Raw genomic sequence first — 25,524 nt, 5'->3', positions numbered from 1 at the left:
GCCTTGATTCTTGATCTACACCTATCCCATTTACCCTCACATGGTTTGTATGCTTGTGCCTTGGCACACAGATACACAAAATTCAATCTTAGTAAAGAAGGAAAAGCAACAAGAGATTCAGCAGATGCTGGAAATCTAGAGCAACACACTCAAATGCGGATGAACTTTGCAAGTCAGGCAACATCTATGGAAATGAATGAATAGTTGCCATTTTGAGCCAAGGCCTTTATTCAGGACTGGAAGGGAAGGGGGAAGATGCCAGAGTAAAAGGGTAGAGGGAGGGGAAGAAGGACTAGCTAGAAGGTGAAATGTGAAGCCAGGTGAGTGGGAAAAGTACAGGGCTGGAAAAGAAGGAATCTGATAGGATAAGTGAGTGGATCATGGGAGAAAGGGAAGAAGGAGTGGCACAAGAGGGAGGTGAGAGGCAGGCAAGGAGAAGAGGCAAGAGGCCAGAGGAGGGAACAGAAGAAGAGAGAAGGGGGATGGAACTTTTTATGCTAGAAGAAGAAATTAATGTTCATGCCATCATGCTGGGAGCTACCTAGATGGGTGACGAGGTGCTGTTCCTCCAACCTGATAGCAGCCCCACTGCCACAAAAGAGGAGACCATGAACCGACATATCAGAACAGGAATGGGGATGGGAATTAAAACGGTCTTCCACAAGGAAATTCCACTTTTGGCGGATGGAGCGGAAGTGCTCAACAAAGTGGTCCCCCAATTTACGTCAGGTCTCACGTAATGTGGAAGGCCACATTGCGACCACTGGATACAATAGACAAACCCAACAGATTCGCAGGTGAAAGGTTACTTCTCCTTTGGGGCCCTGAATAGAGGTAAGGGAGGAGATAAATGAGCAAGTGCAGCATTTCTGTTGCTTGCAAGAATAAGTCCCGGTAGGGAGGAATAGACAAGGAAATGATAGAGGGAGTGATCTCTGTGGAAAACGGATAGTGGGGGCAGTTAAGATGGGTCTGGTGGTAGGATCCCACTGAAGGTAGAGGCAGCTGTTAGTAGCTTTACCAGTGACACTAGTTACAAGATTACAGCTTTCAAATTATTTTATATTTGTCTCTGTCATGCAATAACTTGCCCATAATAGAATTAAATCTCCAAAAGTTTTACCCTTTTCAACAGTGGTGGGTTTCTCTTTCTTTAGTTTCTCTGTAAAAAGAAAATAGCAACTTAGTATTTTTCCCCCACTCGTGATGTACATCCTGACAATATTGACAAAGAGAATCTGGAGCAAAGGATCACTGTCTAAAAATAAGACGTCACATATACAGTAACAGAGTTCTAGCATTCATTTTTTCTTGAAGAAAATGATAGAACAATGTCTTTGAATATTTTTAAGACAGAGGTAGTAAAAACCTGGCAAGCTATAGGGTAAACTTGAATAATGAGTTGAAATTACAAATAGATCAACCTTGATCTTATTAATTTGAAGAAGAGGCTTAAGGGACTGAGTGACCTAAATGCACTCCTATTTTGAATGTGTAGATGTCATAAGTTGTAGAATCACAGAAAGAGTAAGCATAGACAGTAACACTTCTGCCATGATTATCGTCAGCAACTGCCCTACAAGGCTGTGTTCTCATCCCCCTATACACTCATGACTGTGCAGCTGGATTCTGCTCTAACTCCATCCACAAATTTGAAGATGAAACCACCGCAGTGGTTCGAATCTCAAAATAATGAGTCAAGTGCAGGAAAGAGATGGAGAATCTTGTAACTTGGTGCCGTGCCAACAACCTCTCCCTAAGTGCCTGTGAAACCTAGGTGCTGGTCAGTAACATCAGGAAATGGATGGTAGACATGTTCTTGTTTACACTAGTGAAGCTGAGGTTGTGATGGTTGTGAGCTAGGTTCTACCAATAGCTTGTCTTGGTCCGAGCATGCAGATGCTATGGCCATGAATATGCAGCAGAGCTTCTACTAATCCAGGGGGATAAAGGCATTTGCCATGCCCCTGTTGATCCTCAGCAATGCACAAAGTTTAACCTTAATAAAGCAGGAAAGGAAATAACATGGGAAATATCTGATTTTATTGCAGGAGTCATTCCAGTCTTCTATTGCGACTCCATCAAAATGCTATTAATAAATATTTCTCTCATTTTGCTGAAGTAATTTTGAAAACACAATTGTTTAATTAAACTGGGGAACAGGCTCAAGAGGCAGAATACTTTATCTTGTACCTATTTCAATAATTTTCAGATATTATACACTGTGGTTATCCATTTAAAAATATGTCTGATGATATTTGTTGATACACACTCAGAGTCCACTTTATTACGTACCTGCTGTTGCTAATAAAGAGGCCAGTGACTGTGTGTTTGTGGTCTTCTGCTGTTGTAGCCCAGCCACTTCAAGGTTTGACATATTGAGCATATAGAGAGGCTCTTCTGGACACCTCTGCTTTAAAACATGGTTACTTGAGTTACTGTCTCTGCCTGTCACCTTGAAGCAAGTAGGCTATTCTCCTCTGAACTCTCATTAATAAGGTGTCTTTGCCCGCGAAACTGCCACTCGCTGCATTTTTTTTTACAGTTTTTACACCATTCTCTGTAAACACTAGAGGATGTTGTGTGTGAAAATCCCAGATCAGCAGTTTCTGAGATACTCAAACCGTACTGTCTGTCAACAACAATTATTCCATGGTCAAAGTTACTTTGATCATATTTCTGTCCAATTCTGATGTTTGGTCTGAACAACAATTGAATTTCTTAACATGTCTGCATGCTTTATGCATTGACGTGCTGTCACATGTTAGGCTACTTTTGATACAGTTGGGGGGGGGGGGGGGTATGACCTACCAGGGAGAAGCTGCAGTGACTAATCTCTGGCACTGAGATTGGCTTTGCAGCTCAGAAGGGAAAAGGGGGAGAAGAGGCATGCAGTAATGATAGGAGATTAGTGGAGGAGCAGATAGGAGATTCTGTGGAATCACAAACAAGAGAAAATCTGCAGGTGCTGGAAAACCAAGTGAATAGATGAAGGGTCTTGGCCCGAAACATCGACTGCTTATTCTTTTCCATAGATGCCAGCTGGCCTAGAAGATGTTGTGTGTGAAAATCCCAGGAGATAAGTGCTACCTGGCCTGCTGAGTTCCTCCAGCATTTTGTGTGTATTACTAGAAGATTCTGTGGAGGTGATATAGATACCCGGATGGTACCTTGTCTTCCAGGGGCCAGGGTTAGGGCAAGAATTAAGAGAAGAAATTAGACCAAAAATTTGTGTAAAGTTAGAGGATTGAGAAGCTTTTAAAAACCAACAGAAGTCAACTAACAAGTCATTAGAATTGAAAAGATAGAATATATAAGTAAGCTATCCAATAATATTAAAGAAGATACCAAAAGTTTCTGCAGGTGAAAGAGAGGTGAGAGTGGATATCGGACTGCTGGAAAATGACACTGGTGAGATAGTAATGGGGCACAAGGAAATGGCAGATGAACTGAATAAGTATTTTGCATCAGACTTCACAGCGGAAGACACTGGCAGTATGCAGGAATAGCGAGAGTATCAGGGGTCAGAAGAGTGTGAAGTTGCCATTGCTACAGAGAAGGTTCTTGGGAAACTGAAAGGTCTGAAGGTAGATAAGTCACCTGGACCAGAGGGTGTACACTCCAGGATTTTGACAGAAGTGTCTGAAGAGATTGTGGAGGCATTAGTAATGATCTTTCAAGAATCACTAGATTTTGGAATGTTTCTGGAAGATTCTTAAGTGGGATAGTGAACAGCCAGAGGTCGTGGCCCACATAGGTACCAAAGATGCTGGTAGGATGAGCAACGAGGTTCTGCATAAAGAGTTCAGGGAGTTAGATGTTAAGCTAAAAGGAGAAACTCCAGGGTTGTGATCTCAGGACTGCCATATGTGCCACATGCTAATGAGGCCAGAAATAAGAAGATTATACAGTTTAACATGTGGCTAATGAGTTGGTGTAAGACAAGTAATGTCCATTTAGAACAGAGATGAGGAGGAATTTTTTAAACTAAAGGAGAGTGAATCTGTGGAATTCATTGCTACTGGTGGCTGTGGAGGTCAGGTCATTGAGTATATTTAGACCATAAGGTAAAAGATATAAGAGCAGAATTAGGCCATTTGGCCGATTATGCGGAGTTTGTTAGGTTCTTAATTAGTCATAATGTCATGGTTATGGGGAGAAGGCAGGAGAATGTTGAGAGGGATAGTAAATCATCCAAGATTGAATAGCGGAGCAGACTCATTGGGCCAAATGGCCTAATAGTGCTCCCATGTCTAATGGTCTTGTTAGATATTTCCATTAACAATCAGTTGTACAGTTTTAACTAATAAAGTGGCAACTGAGTGTATATGTTAAAGTTTAATATTTGTCATAAGAATGGTCTCAGTTTTTCCCTTTCCTCACACATAGGTACGAACTGATGTTGTATATAGTTTCACAGGCACAAGCTGTGCTGAAATGGCAGAGCTGACATGATGCGCCAAATGGCCTAGTTCTGTATCTATATCCTATGATCCAATGGTTTTAAGTATACGGCACATTTACTGTGGGAGCCAAGGTGATAATTTCAAGTCATTACCAATGGGTAGCACAAAAAGCAGCACAATACTCACCTGTACACTTTGCAATGAGTGATCAATGTCAGCACATTGTCCATTACATCTGAGGTGTGTTTGAATTTAACGGAAAATGTTCACCTTTAGCAATGCTAATATGGCTCCACAATCCAGAGGTATTTTGAAGTACTGCTTTGTGCTTTCACTTAATTAATAACAACATTGAAGAAAGGTAGAATTCTCTTTTTCAGAAAATCCTACTTAAATTACTGAAGATAAAAATTAAAAACCAAAACCAAATTAAAGCTCTACCAATTATCTCAATCCATGTTGCTTCAGCTACAAATGCCTTTAATCTTTGATCTTAAATGGAACAGAACTCCAATGAACCTCCAATTTAGAATTACCCCTTATTTCTTGTATTCAGCCATTTTTGGAAATTGCGTGGAGTGAGTGTGGTGAACTAGATATACCTGTCTGACTGCTCCTGTGGCTCCTCCCACAGACCCTGCTGACTGCTCCTGTGGCTCCTCCCACAGACCCCTGTATAAAGGCGACTGTGGTCTGCAGCTCTCCCTCATTTTCCCAGGATGTAGTGTTGTTCTTCCAGTCAATAAAAGCTGATATCTCACTTCCTAAGTCTCAGCGTGAGTTATTGATGGTGCATCAATTTTATTGACTGGAAATTACAACATGGAAACCGTTTTACGCCCAGAACGCCTAGATTTGGACCCCCAAGACCATGAAGCAGCTCTTGCCTTTGAACACTGGCTTGTGTGCTTCCAATCGTACTTGGAGGAGGTTCGTGCCACCGACTCGGCTGTTCGGCTCAGACTTCTCCTCTCGAGGGTCGCCCCAAAAGTTTATTCATTCATCAGGGACCTCTCCACCTACGAGGGGGCGCTTGCCGCCCTCAAAAGACAGTACCTGCGGCCGGTAAACGCAGTTTATGCCCGGCACCGCTTGGCAACACGAAAACAGCGGCCTACGGAGTCGACTGCTGAATTTCTCCGAGCTCTACAGGCACTCGTGCGGACTTGTGACTGCCAAGCGCTCACAGCGGAACAGCATACGGAACTCTTGGTCCGAGACACTTTTGTGACTGGGGTCAGGTCAGTGTATTTGCGCCAGCGGCTGCTGGAAAAAGCTGATCTTACCTTACGCTCCGCGATAGAGACGGCCGATACGTTAGAGGCTGCGCAGCTGTACGCCGAAGCGGTCCAGCCGCGCGATTCCCCGGGGGAATGGCCAGGTGGAGAGGGAGAATGCCACAGTGTGGAAGGCCACACTTTTAGCCCTTAAGTCAAAAGGGTTGCCGGTCTCCCGATGGCAGGAGGTCCTCCCTGAGGCACTCCACTCTATCCGCTCCCTGTTGTGTACGTCCACTAATGCCACCCCTCACGAACGCCTATTCTCTTTTCCCAGGAAGTCTGTCGGTGGGACCACCCTACCAGTTTGGCTGACGTCCCCGGGGCCAGTGCTGCTATGTAAACATGCGAGGAGTAATAAGTACTCACCGCTGGTCGAGAGGGTTCACCTCCTGCATGCTAATCCCCAGTATGCCTACGTGGTCTTGCCTGATGGGCGAGAGGACACGGTCTCTGTCCGTGACCTGGCGCCCGCCGGAGCAGCAGACCACTACCCCGAGCATTCCACGGTAACTATGAACCCTGTACCCGAGGTGACACCGCACGCACCGTGCCACACCCAGACTCCTCACGACGCTCATGTACCGGGCATCCCGTACGCGTCTATTCCAGGGACCTCGCTCACACGCGAGGGATCCCTGACACCTCCTGTTGGGACAGAACCAACCCACTCTCCGCCTCCGGTGCAAACACCACCTCCGGCTCCTGTGCAATTGCAGCCGGAGCTACGTAGATCGCAGCGAATGATTCGACCACCTGATAGACTTAACCTGTAAATATACTTGGGGATTTTTTTTTTAAACAAAGGGGGGGTGAATGTGGTGAACTAGATATACCTGTCTGACTGCTCCTGTGGCTCCTCCCACAGACCCTGCTGACTGCTCCTGTGGCTCCTCCCACAGACCCCTGTATAAAGGCGACTGTGGTCTGCAGCTCTCCCTCATTTTCCCAGGATGTAGTGTTGTTCTTCCAGTCAATAAAAGCCGATATCTCACTTCCTAAGTCTCAGCGTGAGTTATTGATGGTGCATCAGTGAGACATTGAAGACTTCAGTGTTCTGTTTGAAAATTGACCTGAAGTCTTAGCTTCATCTTCTGCACTCATGCTAGATCCACCATCACTCTAGAGGAGAATATGTTTCAATCCTCCTCCTATTAGTTGGACAATCTCCATTCGCGACTTGGTATCCAGGATTCCAGTGACACACTGATATCAGCATCTGTTAGGCCTGCCTTTGGACTCATTGCTGTTTAACACATGTTGCCCCAGACTTAAGCTTTAGTAGGCCCAAAACCTCATTTTTTAGTATGTTTTATGTTGCTCCCAGCACGCTATTTTAATTATTCATCAAACAAGTTTAGTCATAGGACTAATAAACCAATAATTTGAAAGCAATCATCTCTTATCTAGTGTGGCTGGCTAAGCCATTAATTCTAACACAGCTATTTTGGTATATGTTAGTGAAAAATCAAAGCAGCACGCCTGCACTCACCACTCTCCTTGTAAAGAACTTACCTCTGACATCCCCCTTATATTTTCCTCCAATCACCTTAAAATTACGCCCCTTTGTATTAGCCATTTCCACCCTGGGAAAAAGGTCTCTGCTTCTTCACTCTATCTATACCTCTTTTCATTTTGTACATCTCAGTATACTTAAAATAACTTTTATTTTGATGTTTTCTGCTGTTTAGATTTTTCACTAACATTACAAAAACATCTGTGATGGAATTAATGGCTCTGACAGCCACACTAGATACAAGATTATTGCTTTCAAATAATTGTTAGACCAGTGTTTCCATGTGACAGCTTTCAGATAATAGAAACACTTTACCTTTTTCAGCAGGCGGAGCAGTCGCGAGTTTCTGTTTCTTTACTTTTTCTGTGAAAAGAAAATGGCATCTTAGCTTTTTATCTCTCTCTGTTGATGCATCCTGACAGTATTGACAAGGTTAATGTTAAGGAAATGTTCCTTCTTGCCAGAGAACCTACAGCAAAAGTCACATCATACAGTATGTACAATAGCAGAGTTCTGGCAGTTTTTTTCTCTCAGAAGGCTGCAAAAGTAATTTTGGAATATTTTTTAAGGCAGAGATGGATAAATATGGGAAGCAATAGGGTAGATTTGAATAAGGAGTCGAAGTTGCAAATGGACCAACCTTGATCTTGTTTCTTTGAAGAACACACATGAGGGACTGAATGAACTACACCTTCTCCGAGTTTGTATGTGTAAATGTCATCGGTTATGCACTTACTGAAATAGTAAGGATTGCTTATCCTCAACAATGGTGCCCCACAATACATTTTTTTCAGAAATGTTCCACTTGGATTGATGACCAAATTAAAACTCTACCAATTATCTCATCTCCAAGTTGCCTTTAATCTTTGGCCTTAAGTGGAACAGAACTGCAATGAATCTCTGATTAGAATTATCCCTCATTTGGTCAAGCTGCAGCTGCAACTTCAGTATGTGACAGCTTTAATTTATGTTATAAAATTGGATATGCAGTCCTTCTGATCTTTCACAGATATATGGAGATGAAACTTCTTTTTTACTGAATGATGATTTTAACTCTACTGCAATTTAGAGATGACTTGGGAGTTTGTAATGATCTATAATAATAATGCAAAGTGGTTTCAGCTAAGAGTTTGATAAAAAAAAATATATTGGCACAGATATTCAAAGTTCAAAGTAAAATTATTATCGAAGTACATATATGTCACCACATACAACCCTGAGATTCATTGTCTTGTGGGCATACTCAGTAAATCCAATAACCATAATAGAATCATTAGAAGACTTTGTGAATTAAAAAAAATCTATTCAAACAAATTTTCAATCTTAGATTATTTTTTGAGGCATTGTAAGTGTTGTTACTTTGATGTACCTGTGTATTTTTGAATAATAATAATAAAAAGATTTGAAAAGAAAAGAATCATTAGAAGACTGCACCTCACAGGGCGGACAACCAGTGTGCAAAAACAAACAAAAGAAAGAAATAAATAAGCAATAAACATCGACAACATGAGATGAAGAGTCCTTGAAAGTGAGACTATAGGTTATGGAAACAGTTCAGTAATGGGACAAGTGAAAATGAGTGAAGTTATCCCCTCTGGTTCAAGTGCCTGATGGTTGAGGAATAGTAACTGTTTCTGAACCTGGAGGTGTGCATCCCCAGGCTCCTAGACTTTCTTCCTGATGGCAGCAGCGAGAAGAGAGCATGACATGGGTGGTGGGTGTCCCTGATGATGGATGCTACTTTCCTTTGACAACGCTCTATTCAGATGAGCACAATAGTGGAGAGTGCTCTACCCATGATGGACAGGGACGTATCCACTAATTTTTGTAGTACTTTTCGTTCAAGGGCATTGGTGTTGCCTTACCAGGCTGTGATGCAGCCAGTCAATATACACTCCACCACACATCTATAGAAGTTTGTCAAAGTTTCTGAAGTCATGTTGAAACTTTGTAAACTCCTAATAAAGTAGATGTACTGCAATTCTTTCTTCATAATTACACTTAAATGCTGGGCTGAGGACAGGTCCTCTGAAATGAAAACGTTGAGGAATTTAAATTTGCTGATCCTCTCCATCTCTGATCCGCCAATGAGGACTGACTCATGGATCTCTGGTTTCCTTCTCCTGAAGTCAATAATCAGCTCCTTGGTCTTGCTGACATTGAGTTGTTGTGGCATCACTCAGCTAGAATTTCCATCTCCCTCCTGTATGCTGATTTGTCACAACCATTGATTTGGCCTACAACAGTGGTGTTGCCATCAAACTTAAATATGGCATTGGAGCTGTGCTTAGCAGCACAGTCATTAGTGTAAAGCGAGTAGAGCAGGAGAATAATCACACAGCCTTATAGGGCACCTGTACTGATGGAGATCATGGAGGAAATGTTGTTGCCACTCAGAACTGACTGGAGCCTGCAAAGTGAGGACATCATACACAAGGGGGTATTGAGGCCAATGACTCAAAGCTTCTTGGTTAGTTCTGAGGGAATGATAGTATTAAATGCCAAGTTGTAGTTGATCTGGAGAATCCTGAGGGAACAGGCAAAGAAATAGCATCTGCTGTGGACCTGTTGTGCTAGTAGGCAAATTGGAATGGATCCAAGTCGCTTCTCAGGCAGTAGTTGATATGTTTCATCAATCTCTCAAAACATTTCATCACCGTGGATGGACGTACTATGGGACAATAGTGATTGAGGCAGCTTACCAATTTCTTCTAAGATGCTGGTATAATTGAAGCTTGCTTGAAACAGTGGGTATCTCAGAGTGCTGAGGCAAGAGGTTACAGATCTGAGTGAACACTCCAGTAGGCTAATCGGCACAGGTCTTCAGTACTCAGCCAAATACCCCATCTGGGCCAAATACTTTCCATGGATTCATCCTTCTGAAGGATTCTTTCACATCAGCTTCAGAGACTGTGAAGTGCATTCACTGTAAAAAGTACTTATAAACATATGAACAAACATCTTAGGAAATCTAAGGGTTGTACCTCTAATAGTTCTCCTTTATATTCAGCACATACTAGCTCTTCAAAGAGTTAGAATAAATTGGTGAAACAAGATGTCTTTTTCAAGAAACCAAGTCGACTTTACCTGATTGTCTTCATTTTTTCCAAACGTCTTGCTGTAACTTTTCTAGTAAAAGAGGACAATATTTTCCCCAAGAACTGACCCATTGTTTCCTACATTGTGACACTCCCTTCTTGAACAAAGTGCATGCATTTTCTATTGTCCTGTCTAATGGAAATCTGCAAGACCAGTATCCTGTACTGATGCTCCCTCCATTCCATCACAGTGCTGTCTGACAGCGGCGGGTCACGGCAACATCCTGACAAATATGAACCACTTCTGGTACCTCGGGAGCCACCACTTGGAGAAGGAAGGCGTTGATGAAAGTGGTGAATATCATCAATGTGCCAGTATAGAATTTGGTTAAATGAGGAAAAAGGTATTTGAAGATCAAGACCTCAGATCTGGAAACAAAACTCATGATCTACTGGGCAACAGTGATCTCTCCCCTCCTTTGTGCTTCAAGAAATGAACTACATACAGAAGGCATAACACTGTCTCTGCAAAATCCCCCAACTTTAATGGAAGGACAAGCAAGTCAATGTCAGCACCCTCTCCTGAGCCAAAATCCATATCATTAAAACTCTAATTACTTCTCATTTGGCTACATTCAGCAGACCACCATGTCATTCACATGCCTAACACAATGATACTTTTGCAAGAACTGCTGTGGGAAATGATTACCAGTTGGACAGACCAAAGAGTTCAAGAATGTGCTCAATTATACCTTGAAGGAACGCAATATTATCTGGAACACACTTACTCAAAGTAGGGAAGGGGCATCTGAGATGAGATCAAGTATTCAAGGCTATGCTTTGGAAGCTCACAGATGTCCTGTGTAAGTGGCAGAAGGTGTGCACTGCCTCAACATTTATCCATCCACCCATCTCATCAGCCATGTTTTACCTCATCACTGGAAGAGTCTACAGTTCTTACACTGATCTCATCAGTCACATCCAAAACCACAAAACCAGAGCTGAGGCGATTCATTCATGATTTCAAGGGACTGCCTAGGAAATTGAAGAATTCCGTGTACTTCTTCACTCTTCCCATACCAGAGCATACTTTCTTAATAGAAGTGTCCTTACAAACAGATACAAAAAAAAATTAGCAAATCAACTAATCAGAGACAATATCATAGCTGCACACAGGGGAGACATTACAGACCGTTTGGGTAGAACTCAAAAATAGGAAGGGTGTAATCATACAGACACCTCCCACGCCCCCCCCCCCCCCCAATAACCACCAGAACATTGAGGAACGTATATGTAAACAGATTAAGGAAATGTGTAAAGATAAAATGGTTGTTAGTCATGGGGGATTTCAACTTCCCTAATATAAACTGGGGCCTTCTAAGTGCAAAGGGTTTCAATGGGGCAGAATTTGTTAAGTGTATCCTAGAGGGTTTCTCAGATCAATATGTAGACAGTCTAATGAGAAGAGTGACTACACTGGACCTGGTGTTGGGTAATGAGCCTGTCCAGGCGACTGACCTTTCAGTGAGTGAGCAGGTAGGGAACAGTGCTCACAATTCCCTAACTTTTCGGATAGCTACAGTTAAGGATAGGTATGGTCCTCGCAGGAGAGTCTTAAACTGGATTGTTTTAAATTAACAGTACATGGTACATGTAGGACTTCATTTATTTGCCCAAAACTGATGCTACAAGATTTCCAATCTAGGTTACTGGTATGAAATATTCGTAAGTGAACTTAGGTGGCATAGCTAGTGTTAAACACTAAATGCAATGGCTTTGAAGGGCGACACATTAGTGTAGAAGGACGAGACGATAGAGCAGCGGTTAGCACTTAGGCTTAGTGCCAGCAATCATGGATACAGGTTCAAATCCTGCCACTGTTTGAAAGGAGTTTGTACATTCTCCCTGTAACTATGTGAAAATCCAGTTTCCACCCACATTCCAAAGACATGCTGTTAAGGTTAGTGAGCTGTGAGCAGCCTATGCTGGCAACAAAACCAGGGCCACACTTGGACAATGTTAGTCGTTGACACAGAAAAATACTTTTCACTATATGATTCAATGTTTTGATGTATGTGTGACAAACAAAGTTAATTTTTACTTTTAAATATGGAAGAATGTATTTTTGCGTGCAGTACGTTAGTTAAATGGTTATTAGCTAATACGCTGCCGTGGTGAATGCCACAGAAATGCATGGATTTGCACAAAGCTATTTCAGCTCATATTGTTGAAGTTTGGACTACAATTCCAATGCCCACTGTGAGCAGTCTGTGCATCCTCCCTTTGGAATGCAAGTTTTTTCTCCCAGTCGCTCCAATTTCATCCTACAATCCAAAGATGTACCAAGTAGGTTAATTAACCATTGTAAATTATCCCTTGATTAGGTTTGGGTTAAATCGGGGTTGCCGACGGTTTCTGGGGTGACGCAGCTCACAAGAGCTAGAAGGGCCTAGTCCAGGCTGTACCACTAAACAAATAAATAAAATAATAGATTGAGCACTCAGTAATTGCACCCATCTGCAAGTGTTCAAACCTGCAGCAAGGCATCACATGAGGCATGCGTTCAAAGTTAGAGCTGATCAACTTGGCTGTGCCGGAAGCTAACTTGGTGCTAAAGGGAAGCCTCTCAAACAGAATGAAGGGAAATGCAGAAGGTCAGGAAGTAACACTGCAGCTATATACTGTCACACCAAATCGTTAGTGAGTTTGGCAGGCGAATGGAAGCAAACTGCTTGTCTGTTCACAGTATCATAAGGACAATATGATACAAGAGAGTACATGACATCAGAAAACAAATGAATCAGAAGAATTCAGGAAAAGTAATTTGGCCTGGTTGACAGTAAGCTATAGTCTTGTATTTGTCCCCTGCTTTCTGGATGAGTCACTCTGTCCTATCCCATCTGGCACCTCATATGCCAGGTTGCTGTTTATAGACTTAGTTTTGGCATTTAGCATCAGAATACTCCAGAAACTGTCCTCACTGGGCTTCTTGACAGAAAGGCCACAGGCAGTTTGCGTGGGCGGCAATGTCTCTAGTCCCACAACGCCGAGGACTGGTGCTCCCCAAAGCTGTGCGCCTAGCCTGCTGCCGTTCACACTGCCGAAGCATGACTGTGTCGCAGGATTTGGCTCAATTCATATCAAGTTTGCGGAAGAAATAACAATGGTCGGCCTCATTAACAATGATGAGTCTGAATACATAGAGGAAGTGGAGTGACTGGTGGACTGAGGTGAGGACAACAACCTAAGTCTGAATGTGGAGAAGACCAAGGAAATGATAGTGGACTTTAGTAAGGTGCTGATGAACCATCCCCATCTGTGAATACTTGGCTCCTCCGAAGAGAGAGTTAAGTGCGTCAAGTTCCTGGGAGTTCATATCATGGACATAGAAGCATAGAAAACCTACTGCACAATGCAAGCCCTTTGGCCCACAAAGTTGTGCCAAACATGTCCCTACTATAGAAATTACTAGGCTTACCTATAGCCCTGTATTTTTCTAAGTTCAATGTACCAATCCAAAAGTCTCTTAAAAGACCCTATTTTATCCGCCTCCACCAGCCGATTCCACGCACTCACCACTCTCTGTGTAAAAAACTTACCCCTGACATCTCCTCTGTACCTACTCCCCAGCACCTTAAACCTGTGAAATCTTGTGGCCACCATTTCAGCCCTGGGAAAAAGCCTCTAACTATCCACATGATCAATGCCTCTCGTCATCTTATACACCTCTATCAGGTCGCCTCTCATCCTCTGTCGCTCCAAGGAGAAAAGGCCAAGTTCACTCAACCTATTCAAATAAGGCATGCTCCCCGATCCAGGCAACATCCTTGTAAATCCCCTCTGCACCCTTTCAATAGCTTCCACATCCTCCCTGTAGTGAGGCGACCTGAACTGAGCACAGTCCTCCAAGTGGGGTCTGACCAGGATCCTATATAGCTGCAACATTACCTCTCGGCTCCTAAATTCAATTCCACGATTGATGAAGGCCACTACACTGTATGCCTTCTTAAATACAGCGTCAACCTGCGCTGCTGCTTTGAGCGTCCTATGGACTCAGACCCCAAGATCCCTCTGATCCTCCACTCTGCCAAGAGTCTATATTCTGACATCATATTTGACCTACCAAAATGAACCACCACACTTATCTGGGTTGAACTCCATCTGCCACTTCTCAGCCCAGTTTTGCATCCTATCAATGTCCCACTGTAACCTCTGACAGCCCTCCACACTATCCACAACACCCCCAACCTTTGTGTCATCAGCGAACTTACTAACCCATCCCTCCACTTCCACATCCAGGTCATTTATAAAAATCACAAAGAGTAAGGGTCCCAGAACAGATCCCTGAGGCACACCACTGGTCACCAACCTCCATGCAGAATATGACCCATCTACAACCATTCTTTGCCTTCTGTGGGCAAGGCAATTCTGGATCCTCAAAGCATCGTCCCTTTGGATCTCATGCCTCCTTGCTTTCTCAATAAGCCTTGCATGGGGTACCTTGACGACCTCATCTGGTCCCTCGATATCACCTCCCTGAATAAGAATGCACAGCAATGCCTCCACTTCCTGAGGCAATTAAGGCAAGTAAGGCTCCCCTGACACATCTTAATTAAATTTTACAGGAGCACCATTGAGAGCATTATGGCAAGCTGTATCTCCATCTGATATGGGAGCAGCCGAGCATCAGAATGGAAATCCCTACAAAGGACTGTGAGAATGACCGTGAGGATCATAGGGGTCTCCTACTATCCATCAGTGACATTTATCAGGAGTCCTGCATACTCAGAATCCTTAGTATCCCACCCATCCATCCAGGATCCTCTTTGACATTCTACCATCAGGGAGGAGACTACGGTGCATAAAGACAAGAACGGTGCAGATGGGAAACAGCTTCTTCCTACTGGGTGCCCACTTGTCTTTTCGGTAATCACTTGCTAGAACCTCTTGTCCAACCTTGAAGTTTCTTATTGATTTCCTTGGCAACTGACTGAACTGTTTACTCCACACTTCCCTCTGTAGATCTGGTTTCAGGAGATCTATGCAAGACCTCAGATTCCTGCTCATGAACAGCATTGCAGATGTTTGATTTGTTGACACACGAACATAGTTCCAATACACAAAAAGGAAGTTGTCCATTTTATGTTGTAGAAAAATCTCCTCCTTGTCCATAACTTTAGTCCTCAGAGTGGAAACAGTCTTGAGGTGGTTGACCTCAGGCCAGTTCAAATGAGCATCCACAGCAATCAGGAACATGGAGTCCATGAATGACCCAGCAAAGTCAAAATATGATCATTGCGATGGAGAAAACAGCCACTCCTACGGGTGTATTTAGAACTTTGTGGCATCCCGAACATCTTTTGGTCAAATCTTCAATCTGTCTATTTCCGGCCACCACATGTAGTTCCCAGTGAAACTCTTCATCTTGACTGTAACCAGATATCTTTCATGCAGATTTTCAAATACTCTGGTGTGCAGTTTAGAGGGAAACACAACACGATTCATAGTGTGTGATAGAACAGCACCAATGCCATGAGGGGACACATTGCATGTGTCCTGGGATATCTTGGAGCACTCAGTCCATTGCTCTTTGCCAAATTGCTAGAGATGATGCAACGCCAAAGATGAGACAATTATAATGGAACAGCCCCTTGTGAGTGTGATTGTGAGGAACTTCTTGCTTGACTCGTCAATCTCCATTTGCAGATAGGCTTATGACAAGTCAATCTTTGAAAGCCTCTCTCTGCCTGCCAAAGCTGCAAAATTTTCTTTTATTCATGGCAGGGCAAACAGCACAGTACACAGCACAGAGTTGACACTCATTTTGAAGTTCTCACTTCTCACTGTTCTAGCCTTCCCGTTGTTGATCACTGGGACACTGGGTATGGCCCAATCACTCCACTCAACCTGGGAAAGAATGCCAGGTGCATCCAAGCTCTGAAGTTTAGCCTCCATTTTAGGACGTAGTGCGTAAGGCACTAGACACGCTTTATAGAATCTTGGTGTTGCTGCTTCATCTAGTTCAATTCTGGCCTTCATGCCTTTGAGTTTACCAATACCCTTCTCAAACATCTTTTCATTAGCATTAAGAAGTCGTGACAGTCTTTGTTAGTGCAACCATTGCCTGTTGCCTGTTAATTCCCTGTTGATGACACATTGACAGCGTTGATTGTGTGTCAGTCTAGTTGGATTTTCCTCAACCATTCTATTTAAAAAGTGCTGGCCCTCCACTTTTCAACACATAAAGCTCCAGGTGCAGTGCTTTGTCTCTATACATCACATTTTCTTTCAGTTTGCCTTTGGAAGACACTTCTTTGCCTATGTAGGTCTTTAGCATGACTGAGGTCTTTTCTCATGGTAGCTTAGAAAGCAGTCTGTTGTAGTCAGCCTCTGCAATTATAGGCAAAGCTCGCCTTGTATCCAGCTCTATTTTAAGTTTTACACCTGACAGATCTATTGTGATCCATATGATTCTGCGATCTGCTTCAGTAATGCTATGCAGTTCTAGGCTCACCTTTGTCAAACTCTGTGTTGTCTGGTTCAGTTTCACATTCAGTCACTGTGCATTTGTTTAGTTTTGTGTTTAAAACTTTTCACTTGGTGTTGTTTTTCTCTTTTGTTGTGCTTTTTGTCTGATGTGCACACTTTATCTCTGTAACCTTGTCTGTGACACTTTCAGCAAACTTTTTCTTTGACCCAACAGTCACTTGCATCATGGGAGGATTTGCCACATCGTTAACATTTCTGGCTTTTTGCACCATTCAGGAACATTTTGTGTGGTTTACATTCTAAATTATTTTTCTGTAGTTCCGATGTATCCTCTTCTGTTGTCTCCAATGATATTGTCATGGTCAATGCCCATTCTAAGTTGATTCCTCTTTCTGACACTGGACTCTTTTGAGTGCTTTGACCAAGCATGCCACATATAAGCCTGTCACTTAATGCATCAGAAATCCATCTCTAAAGTCATAGTACTGGGAAAGTTTGCATAGTTCTGCAAATATATTCTGAAATACTTTCATCCTTTGACTGGTTTCTTTTGTGCAAGCTAAATCTCTCAGCTATTACTAGCAGTTTACAGCTCAAGTGATTTTGTAAAATTGCAACAATATCGTTGAGCATCTTGATTCCTGCCTTTTCAGGAGTTACTAAGTTGTGTAAAAGCCTATATGTTTTAGCACCCGGTAAGCTAAGAAGTGCGGAGACCATCTTTTCCTCATCCATGTCATTCGTGTTACAATATAGTTCAGCCCTCTCGATATATGGTTCCCAGTCCTCATCAGCCCTATCACATTTGTCATCTTTCCTAACTAACGCTTTGTTACTTTAACTGTGATAGTTGTGTATCTCTCACTGTGTACCATGCACTTACTCACACATTCCTTTCTTAGCGTCCCTGACGGCCTTCACTGCACTGATTCACTTTTCCCTTTTGCTGTCTCTCTCCCTTCCTCTGAATTCTGTCATGATGTAACAATTGATGCAGTTGGTGATACTCGTTGACATTCAGGATGGTGTTCATTGCTAATTTGTCATGTGGGTATCTATACAACTACACATCAATTAAAAAAAGCACGCACATGCAGGTGAGGTTAACTGATATATTCATTTGCAGCAAGAGAACAACAGATTAATGCATAAGTTATCAGTCAATAAATAGTGCTAAGGGGAGTCATTGCTCTAAAAGAAATAGGTCCATACATTACAGTATACATGTATATAGTTAAATGACAATAAACTTGACTTGTCTTGACTTGATTTGTTCTTCAAATTGGAAATGGTAATCTAGAAAATAAACTGCATCTTCTTGGCATCGAAGTGGCATTAGCAATCTCCTTAATACCATTTCACAGAGCTTGAAAAGGAAATCATTGTGCCATTTCCAAAACAAAATCAGATGGCTCCCTCATATAATACAACTCCATTTCAGAACCTGGGGGCACTGGGGTTAAATATCAGCCATTAGAAGCACAATTCTGATACAGGAAGTGAGCTTAATAAGTCACACAACACAGTCAGCAATTTTGGTGACTGAGGAATGCCCATAAAGAATGGCTGGATTGTATATCGATGAGAAGGAGGTGGCTACATACTTTCAGGGGACAGAGGGACCTTCACAGACTTCTGAAGGACTATATATGCAGGAGGCACCTTCCTGTTCAAAGGTAACTATGGCAATAGGTTACAAGAAAGGTATCTGTAAAAGTAGTATCTTTCATTATGAATGCCTGTCCTTTGGGGAATTTTGCTTGGTAGCTAAATGTCTCTTCCAGGTGCAAATACAGAAATTATCTTCCTCAGAAATAGAAGGTTCACTACTTTACTGACAGAATTTTTCTTGATTCCTACCATGTAGAAGTAAACAATAAATTTTTGTATCTGGCACAAATCATTTAAGACAGCCTGCAAGTATCCTGAGGTAATTCTAACAGCAAGCACAGGTGCTTACGCTGTTACCGCAGTAGAAGTTAAAGCCACTTCATTCTCATATGCATTGCCTCAGGATCTCTGCAAGCTGTGTGTGATGAGATATTCTGCTTAAAGTACTTGGATCCTTGCAATACTGAAAAAGCTGAGGAATGTTCTATAAGCAAAGTGGGGAGCATTCTAGTTTTGATAAATGCAGTTTTAGCATTCACACCTGAAAGGGACTGCATTGCCTAAAGTGGAGAAATTTTGAGGCACTAACATCCTTACAGACGATTTCCCAACAACTTCCAACTATTAGTGGGCCAACTCTTCTGCAGATAGCTTTCTCTTGGTTTTAGAAACACAGAAACATAGAAAACCTAGAGGCCCTTCGTCCCACAAAGTTGTGCCGAACATGTCCCAACCTTAGAAATTACTAGCCTTACCAATAACCCTCTATTTTTCTAAGCTCCATGTACCTATCCAAAAGTCTCTTAATATACCCTATTGTATCCGCCTCCACCACTGTTGCCAGCAGCCCATTCCACGTACTCACCACTCTGAGTAAAAATATTAACCCTGGCATCTCCTCTGTACCTACTCCCCTACTTATTCGCCTCTGATCTGTTGAAAATTATATATCTACAACAACACATGGGGAGTCTATACAGTCGGTTGAGTCCAAGCTGGGTTTCAATATTACCCTTTCCTCATTTCCCTGTACCCTTGCACCTTATTCCCTCTCACACTTGTCCATCCACTTTGATTCTGTTTGCTGTTAACTGACATAAAAGGATAAATTATAACAACCAATTACGTTTCACATGATTGGGATGTGGGAGGAACTCAGGGCAACAACTTGCCCCTAGACATTAACCCTTTCCACCCTTTCCATCATATACCTATCCAAATTTCTCTTAAATGTTAAAATCATACCCACATCCGTCACTTCCCTTGGCAGTTTGTTGCACACTCTCACAAATCTTCTGAGGGAAAATGTTCCCCTTAAACATTTCACCTTTAATCCTTTAGTTTTAGACTCACCCAACCTCAGTGGAAAAAGCCAGCTTGCAGTTAACTTATCTACAGCCCTCATAATTTTGTATACCTCTATCAAATTTTGCATCATTCTCCTACACTCTAGGAAATACAGTGCTCTATAATATGCCCTCTCTTTGGCTTTTGTGTTGGCTCTGTCTACCTATAATGCCATTTTCAAGGAATTATGGATCTGTATTCACAGATCCATCTGTTCTACTACATTCCTCAGTGCCCTACCATTCACCATGTAAGTCCTATCCTGGTTTGTCCTCCTCATTTTTTTTATTACAACCTATGTTTCTCGTAATAGTCTGAGATCTTTCTGCAAACCTGCTCCTCAGCAGATGAGCTCCACAGTCTGTACTGCCTGAGCACTGCTGACATTGTCCCTGACTAATAATGTCACTTCTCCCCCTTCCCCCTTTAATCGTTCCCAGCCCATCACAACTAAAACAACAGAACCCGAGGACATTGAGTTACCCTTCCTGGCACAAGTGTCACTAGTGGCTACAATGTCTTAATTCCACATGCTGATCCATGCCCTAAGATCATCCACCTTTCCTACAATAGTCCTTGCATTGAAATATACACAATTCAACCTTTTGATTCTTGACTTTGCATGTAGGCTTAACAGCTTCTTTCCCCACTGCTCCTGCTTACTTCTTTTGTACTCTCACATTCTGCAATCCCACATCTCCACAGCAAATGTAGTGCCCAAAATGTCCTGACTGCCCCCAGTCACAATCCTGCTCTCCAACTACACAATCCAACATCTCCTCAGGGATTGTGGTGTGCAGAATGTTACTGCCCCCACTCACTTCTTTTGAAATCTTACTCTCCGACTATGCAGTCCACATTTCTTCAGGAATTGTGGTACGCAGAAGGTCCTGACTGCCCCTGCTCTTCTATCTTCTGGGAGAAGATACAAGAGCTTGAGAGCCCTGACAACCAGAGTGCAGAAGAGTTCCTTCCCAACTACTATCAGAAGTCTGAAACAATCAGACATCTTGGCCCAAAACGTCGACTGTACTAGAAACATAGAAAACTGACAGCACAATACAGGCCCTTCGGCCCACAAAACTGTGCCAAACAAGTCCTTACCTTAGTAATTACTTAGGGTTACCCATAGCCCTCTATTTTTCTAAGCTCCATGTACCTATTCAGGAGTCTCTTAGAAGACCCTATCATATCTGCCTCCACCACTGTCGTCAGCAGCCCATTCCATGCATTCACCACTCTCTGCGTAAAAAACTGACGTCTGACATCTCCTCTGTACCTACTTCCAAGCACCTTAAAACTGTGCCCTCTTGTGCTGGCCATTTCAGCCCTGGGAATGAACCTCTGACTATCCACATGATCAATGCCTCTCATCATCTTATACACCTCTATCAGATCACCTCTCATCCTCCGTCGCTCCAAGGAGAAAAGGTCGAGTTCACTCAACCTATTCTCATAAGACATGCTCCCTAATCTAGGCAAATCTCCTCTGCACCCTTTCTATGGCTTCCACATCCTTCCTGTAGTGAGGCAACCAGAACTGGGCACAGCACTCAAAGTGGGGTCTGACCAGGGTCCTATTATAGCTGCAACATTACCTCTCGGCTCCTAAATTCAATTCCACGATTGATGAAGGCCACTACACCGTATGCCTTCTTAATCACAGAGTCAACCTGCGCAGCTTCTTTGAGCATCCTATGGACTCGGACCCCAATATCCGTCTGATCCTCCACACTACCAAGAGTCTTACCATTAATAGTATATTCTGCTATCATAGTTGACCTACCAAAATGAACCACTTCACACTTATTTGGGTTGAACTCCATCTGCCACTTCTCAGCCCAGTTTTGCATCCTATCAATGTCCCACTGTAACCTCTGACAGCCCTCCACACTATCCACAACACCTCCAACCTTTGTGTCATCAGCAAACTTACTAACCCATCCCTCCACTTCCACATCCAATAGACAATAGACAGTAGGTGCAGGAGTAGGCCATTCGGCCCTTCTAGCCAGCACTGCCATTCACTGTGATCATGGCTGATCATACACAATCAGTACCCCATTCCTGCCCTCTCCCCATATCGCTTGACCCCGCTATCTATAAGAGCTCTATCTAACTCTCTCTTGAATGCAGCCAGAGACTTGACCTCCACCGCCTTCTGGGGCAGAGCATTCCACATATCCACCACTCTCTGGGTGAAAAAGTTTTTCCGCATCTCTGTTCTCAATGGCCTACCCCTTATTCTTAAACTGTGGCCTCTAGTTCTGGACTTACCCATCAGCGGGAACATGCTTCCTGTCTCCAGTGTGCCCAATCCCTTAATAATCTTATATGTTTCAATCAGATCCCCTCTCATCCTTCTAAATTCCAGTGTATACAAGTCCAGTCGCTCCAATCTTTCAACATATGACAGTCCCGCCATTCCGGGAATTAACCTTGTGAACCTACGCTGCACTCCCTCAATAGCAAGAATGTCCTTCCTCAAATTTGGAGACCAAAACTGCACACAATACTCCAGGTGGGGTCTCACCAGGGCCCTGTACAGCTGCAGAAGGACCTCTTTACTCCTATACTCAATTCCTCTTGTTATAAAAGCCAGCATGCCATTAGCTTTCTTCACTGCCTGCTGTACCTGCATGCTTGCTTTCATTGACTGATGTACAAGAACACCTAGATCTCGTTGTACTTTCCCTTTTCCGAACTTGACTCCATTTAGATAGTAATCTGCCTTCCTGTTCTTGCCACCAAAGTGGATAACCTCACATTTATCCACATTAAACTGCATCTGCCATACATTTGCCCACTCACCCAACCTGTCCAAGTCACCCTGCATTCTCATAACATCCTCCTGACATTTCACACTGCCACCCAGCTTTGTGTCATCAGCAAATTTGCTAATGTTACTTTTAATCCCTTCATCTAAATCATTAATGTATATTGTAAGCAGCTGTGGTCCCAGCACCGAACCTTGCGGTACCCCACTGGTCACAGCCTGCCATTCCGAAAGGGACCCGTTAATCACTACTCTTTGTTTCCTGTCAGCCAGCCAATTTTCAATCCATGTCCTTACTCTGCCCCCAATACCATGTGCCCTAATTTTGCCCACTAATCTCCTATGTGGGACTTTATCAAAAGCTTTCTGGAAGTCCAGGTACACTACATCCACTGGCTCTCCCTTGTCCATTTTCATAGTTACATCCTCAAAAAACTCCAGAAGATTAGTCAAGCATGATTTTCACTTCATAAATCCATGCTGACTCGGACTGATCCTTCTACTGCTATCCAACTGTGTCGTAATTTCATCTTTTATAATTGACTCCAGCATCTTTCCCACCACTGACGTCAGGCTAACTGGTCTATAATTCCCTGTTTTCTCTCTCCTTCCTTTCTTGAAAAGTGGGACAACATTAGCCATCCTCCAATCAGCAGGAATTGTTCCTGAATCTATAGAACATTGGAAAATGATTACCAATGTGTCCACGATTTCTAGAGCCACCTCTTTAAGTAACCTGGGATGCAGACCATCAGGTCCTGGGGACTTATCAGCCTTCAGACTCAACAGTCTATCCAACACCGTTTCTTGCCTAATATAAATTTCCTTCAGTTCATCCTTTACCCTAGTTCCTTTGGCCACTATTACATCTGGGAGATTGTTTGTGTCTTCCCTAGTGAAGACAGATCCAAAGTACCTGTTCAACTCATCTGCCATTTCCTTGATCCCCATAATAAATTCACCCGTTTCTGTCTTCAATTGCCCAATTTTGGTCTTAACTATTTTTTTGCTATTCACATACCTAAAGAAGCTTTTATTATCCTCCTTTATATTCTTGGCTAGTTTACCTTCGTACCTCATTTTTTCTTGGCGTATTGCCTTTTGTGTTATCTTCTGTTGCTCTTTAAAAGCTTTGTAGTCCTCCGGTTTCCCGCTCATCTTTACTATGTTATATTTCTTCTCTTTTATTTTTATACTGCCCTTTACTTCCCTTGTCAGCCACGGCCACCCCTTACTCCCCTTAGGATCTTTCTTCCTCTTTGGAATGAAGCAATCCTGCACCTTCTGCATTATTCCCAGAAATACCTGCCATTGTTGTTCCACTGTCTTCCCTGCTAGGGTATTGTTCCATTGAACTTCAGCCAGCTCCTCCCTCATAGCTCCATAGTTCCCTTTGTTCAACTGTAATACTGACACATCCGATTTTCCCTTCTCCTTCTCAAATTATAGGTTAAAACATATCATATTATGGTCACTATCTCCTAATGGTTCCTTTACCTCGAGGTCCCTGATCAAATCCGGTTCATTGCACAACACTAAATCTAGAATTGCCTTCTCCATGGTAGGCTCCAGTACCAGCTGTTCTAAGAATCAATCTCGGAGGCACTCCAAAAAATCCCTTTCTTGGGGTCCAGTACCATTCAGATTCTCCCAGTCTACCTGCATGTTGAAATCCCCCATGACAACTGTATCATTACCTTTGCGACATGCCAATTTTAACTCTTCATTCATCCAGGTCATTTATAAAAATCACGAAGAGTGAGGATCCCAGAACAGATCCCTGAGGAGCTCCACTGGTGACCGACCTCCATGCAGAATATGACCCATCTACAACCACTCATTGCCTTCTGTGATCCTCAAAGCAATGTCCGTTTGGATCCCATGCCTCCTTACTTTCTCAATAAACCTTGTATGGGGTACCTTATCAAATGCCTTGCTGAAATCCATATACACTACATCTACCGTGCTACCTCCATCAACGTGTTTAGTCATGTCCTCAAAACATTCAATCAGGCTCGTAAGTCACGACCTGCCTTTGACAAAGCCATGTTGACTATTCCTAAGCATATGCTTTTCCATAGATGCTACCTGGCCTGCTGAGTTCCTCTAGCATTTTGTGTGTGTCGCTTCGATTTCCAGCATCTGGAGATTTTCTCTTCTTTGTGATTCCACATCCCCTTCCTGGTAGTGCTGCCTCATTTCAGATTCTTAATACTACCTTATTATTGATTCCATTATTGTCACCTTAACATTTCATTTTGAAGTGCCTCAGAGGCACGATAATCTTTGCAGCTTTCTCTTGTTTTGTGATCATCACTGCAGATCTTATTTATTATTGCCATGTATAATATTTACTCTCTGCGTTTTAAGTGAGCAAGTAATTTCATTGCACCCTGGTGTATATGGCAATAAACCAATCTGAATTATTGTTTCTTTTTTCTTGCAGGATTTCTTCCAGCATTTCTGGGCATTTAATTCCAAGGGAAGCCTGGCTAAGGTACTGAATGATGCACCGTCCTGGATTTGTCTGCTTGAGGTTGTCTTGGCAGATTGTAGAAGGGGATGTCTTGTCTTTAACTAATATTCACTCTGAGCCTCCAGCACTATTCACATCTGTTTTTGTTTTCTTCTGAGATAAAGACAACAATTTTGATTCAGGGCAAATTGGTTGAAAATCTCACCAGAAATGTGTTCTAAATGTGATACCACTGTTGATATCACCAGAATGAGGTTTAATGTTATCGGCATATGTCGTGAAATTTGTTACTTTCCTTGCAGCAGTACAATGCAATACATAATAATAGAAAAGAAAAAAAAAACTGATTTACAGTAAATAAATATAAATAGTTAAATTAAATAAGTAGTGCAGAAAAATAGAAATAAAAAAGTAGTGAGGTAGCATCCATGGGTTCAATGTTCATTCAGAAATCAGATGGCAGCAGGGACAAAGCTGTTCCTTGATCACTGAGTGTGTGTCTTTGGGCTTGTATACATCCTTCCTGATGGTAGCAATGAGAAGAGGGCATGTTTCAGATAATGGGGGTCCTTAATGATTTTCCCCGTC

The 25,524-nt window shown here is 42.7% G+C and overlaps 1 protein-coding gene across 1 annotated transcript in view; it reads right to left on the bottom strand.

The window, feature by feature from the left end:
- trdn (triadin) overlaps positions 1–25,524 on the bottom strand; it is a 507,565-nt gene that overhangs the window by 201,542 nt on the left and 280,499 nt on the right. The window contains exons 25-26 of the mRNA XM_073055375.1: positions 7,515–7,562; positions 1,124–1,162 (exon numbers count right to left, since the gene is read on the bottom strand). Of these exons, the coding sequence (XP_072911476.1) occupies positions 1,124–1,162; positions 7,515–7,562 (87 nt within the window). The remainder of the gene's footprint in view (positions 1–1,123; positions 1,163–7,514; positions 7,563–25,524) is intronic.

The sequence above is a fragment of the Hemitrygon akajei genome, chromosome 9 (genome assembly GCF_048418815.1).
Source record: "Hemitrygon akajei chromosome 9, sHemAka1.3, whole genome shotgun sequence".
NCBI classification, from domain to species: domain Eukaryota; kingdom Metazoa; phylum Chordata; class Chondrichthyes; order Myliobatiformes; family Dasyatidae; genus Hemitrygon; species Hemitrygon akajei.
The sequence above is the reverse complement of the archived record's forward strand: the minus strand, read 5'-3'. Positions and strand labels throughout refer to the sequence as shown.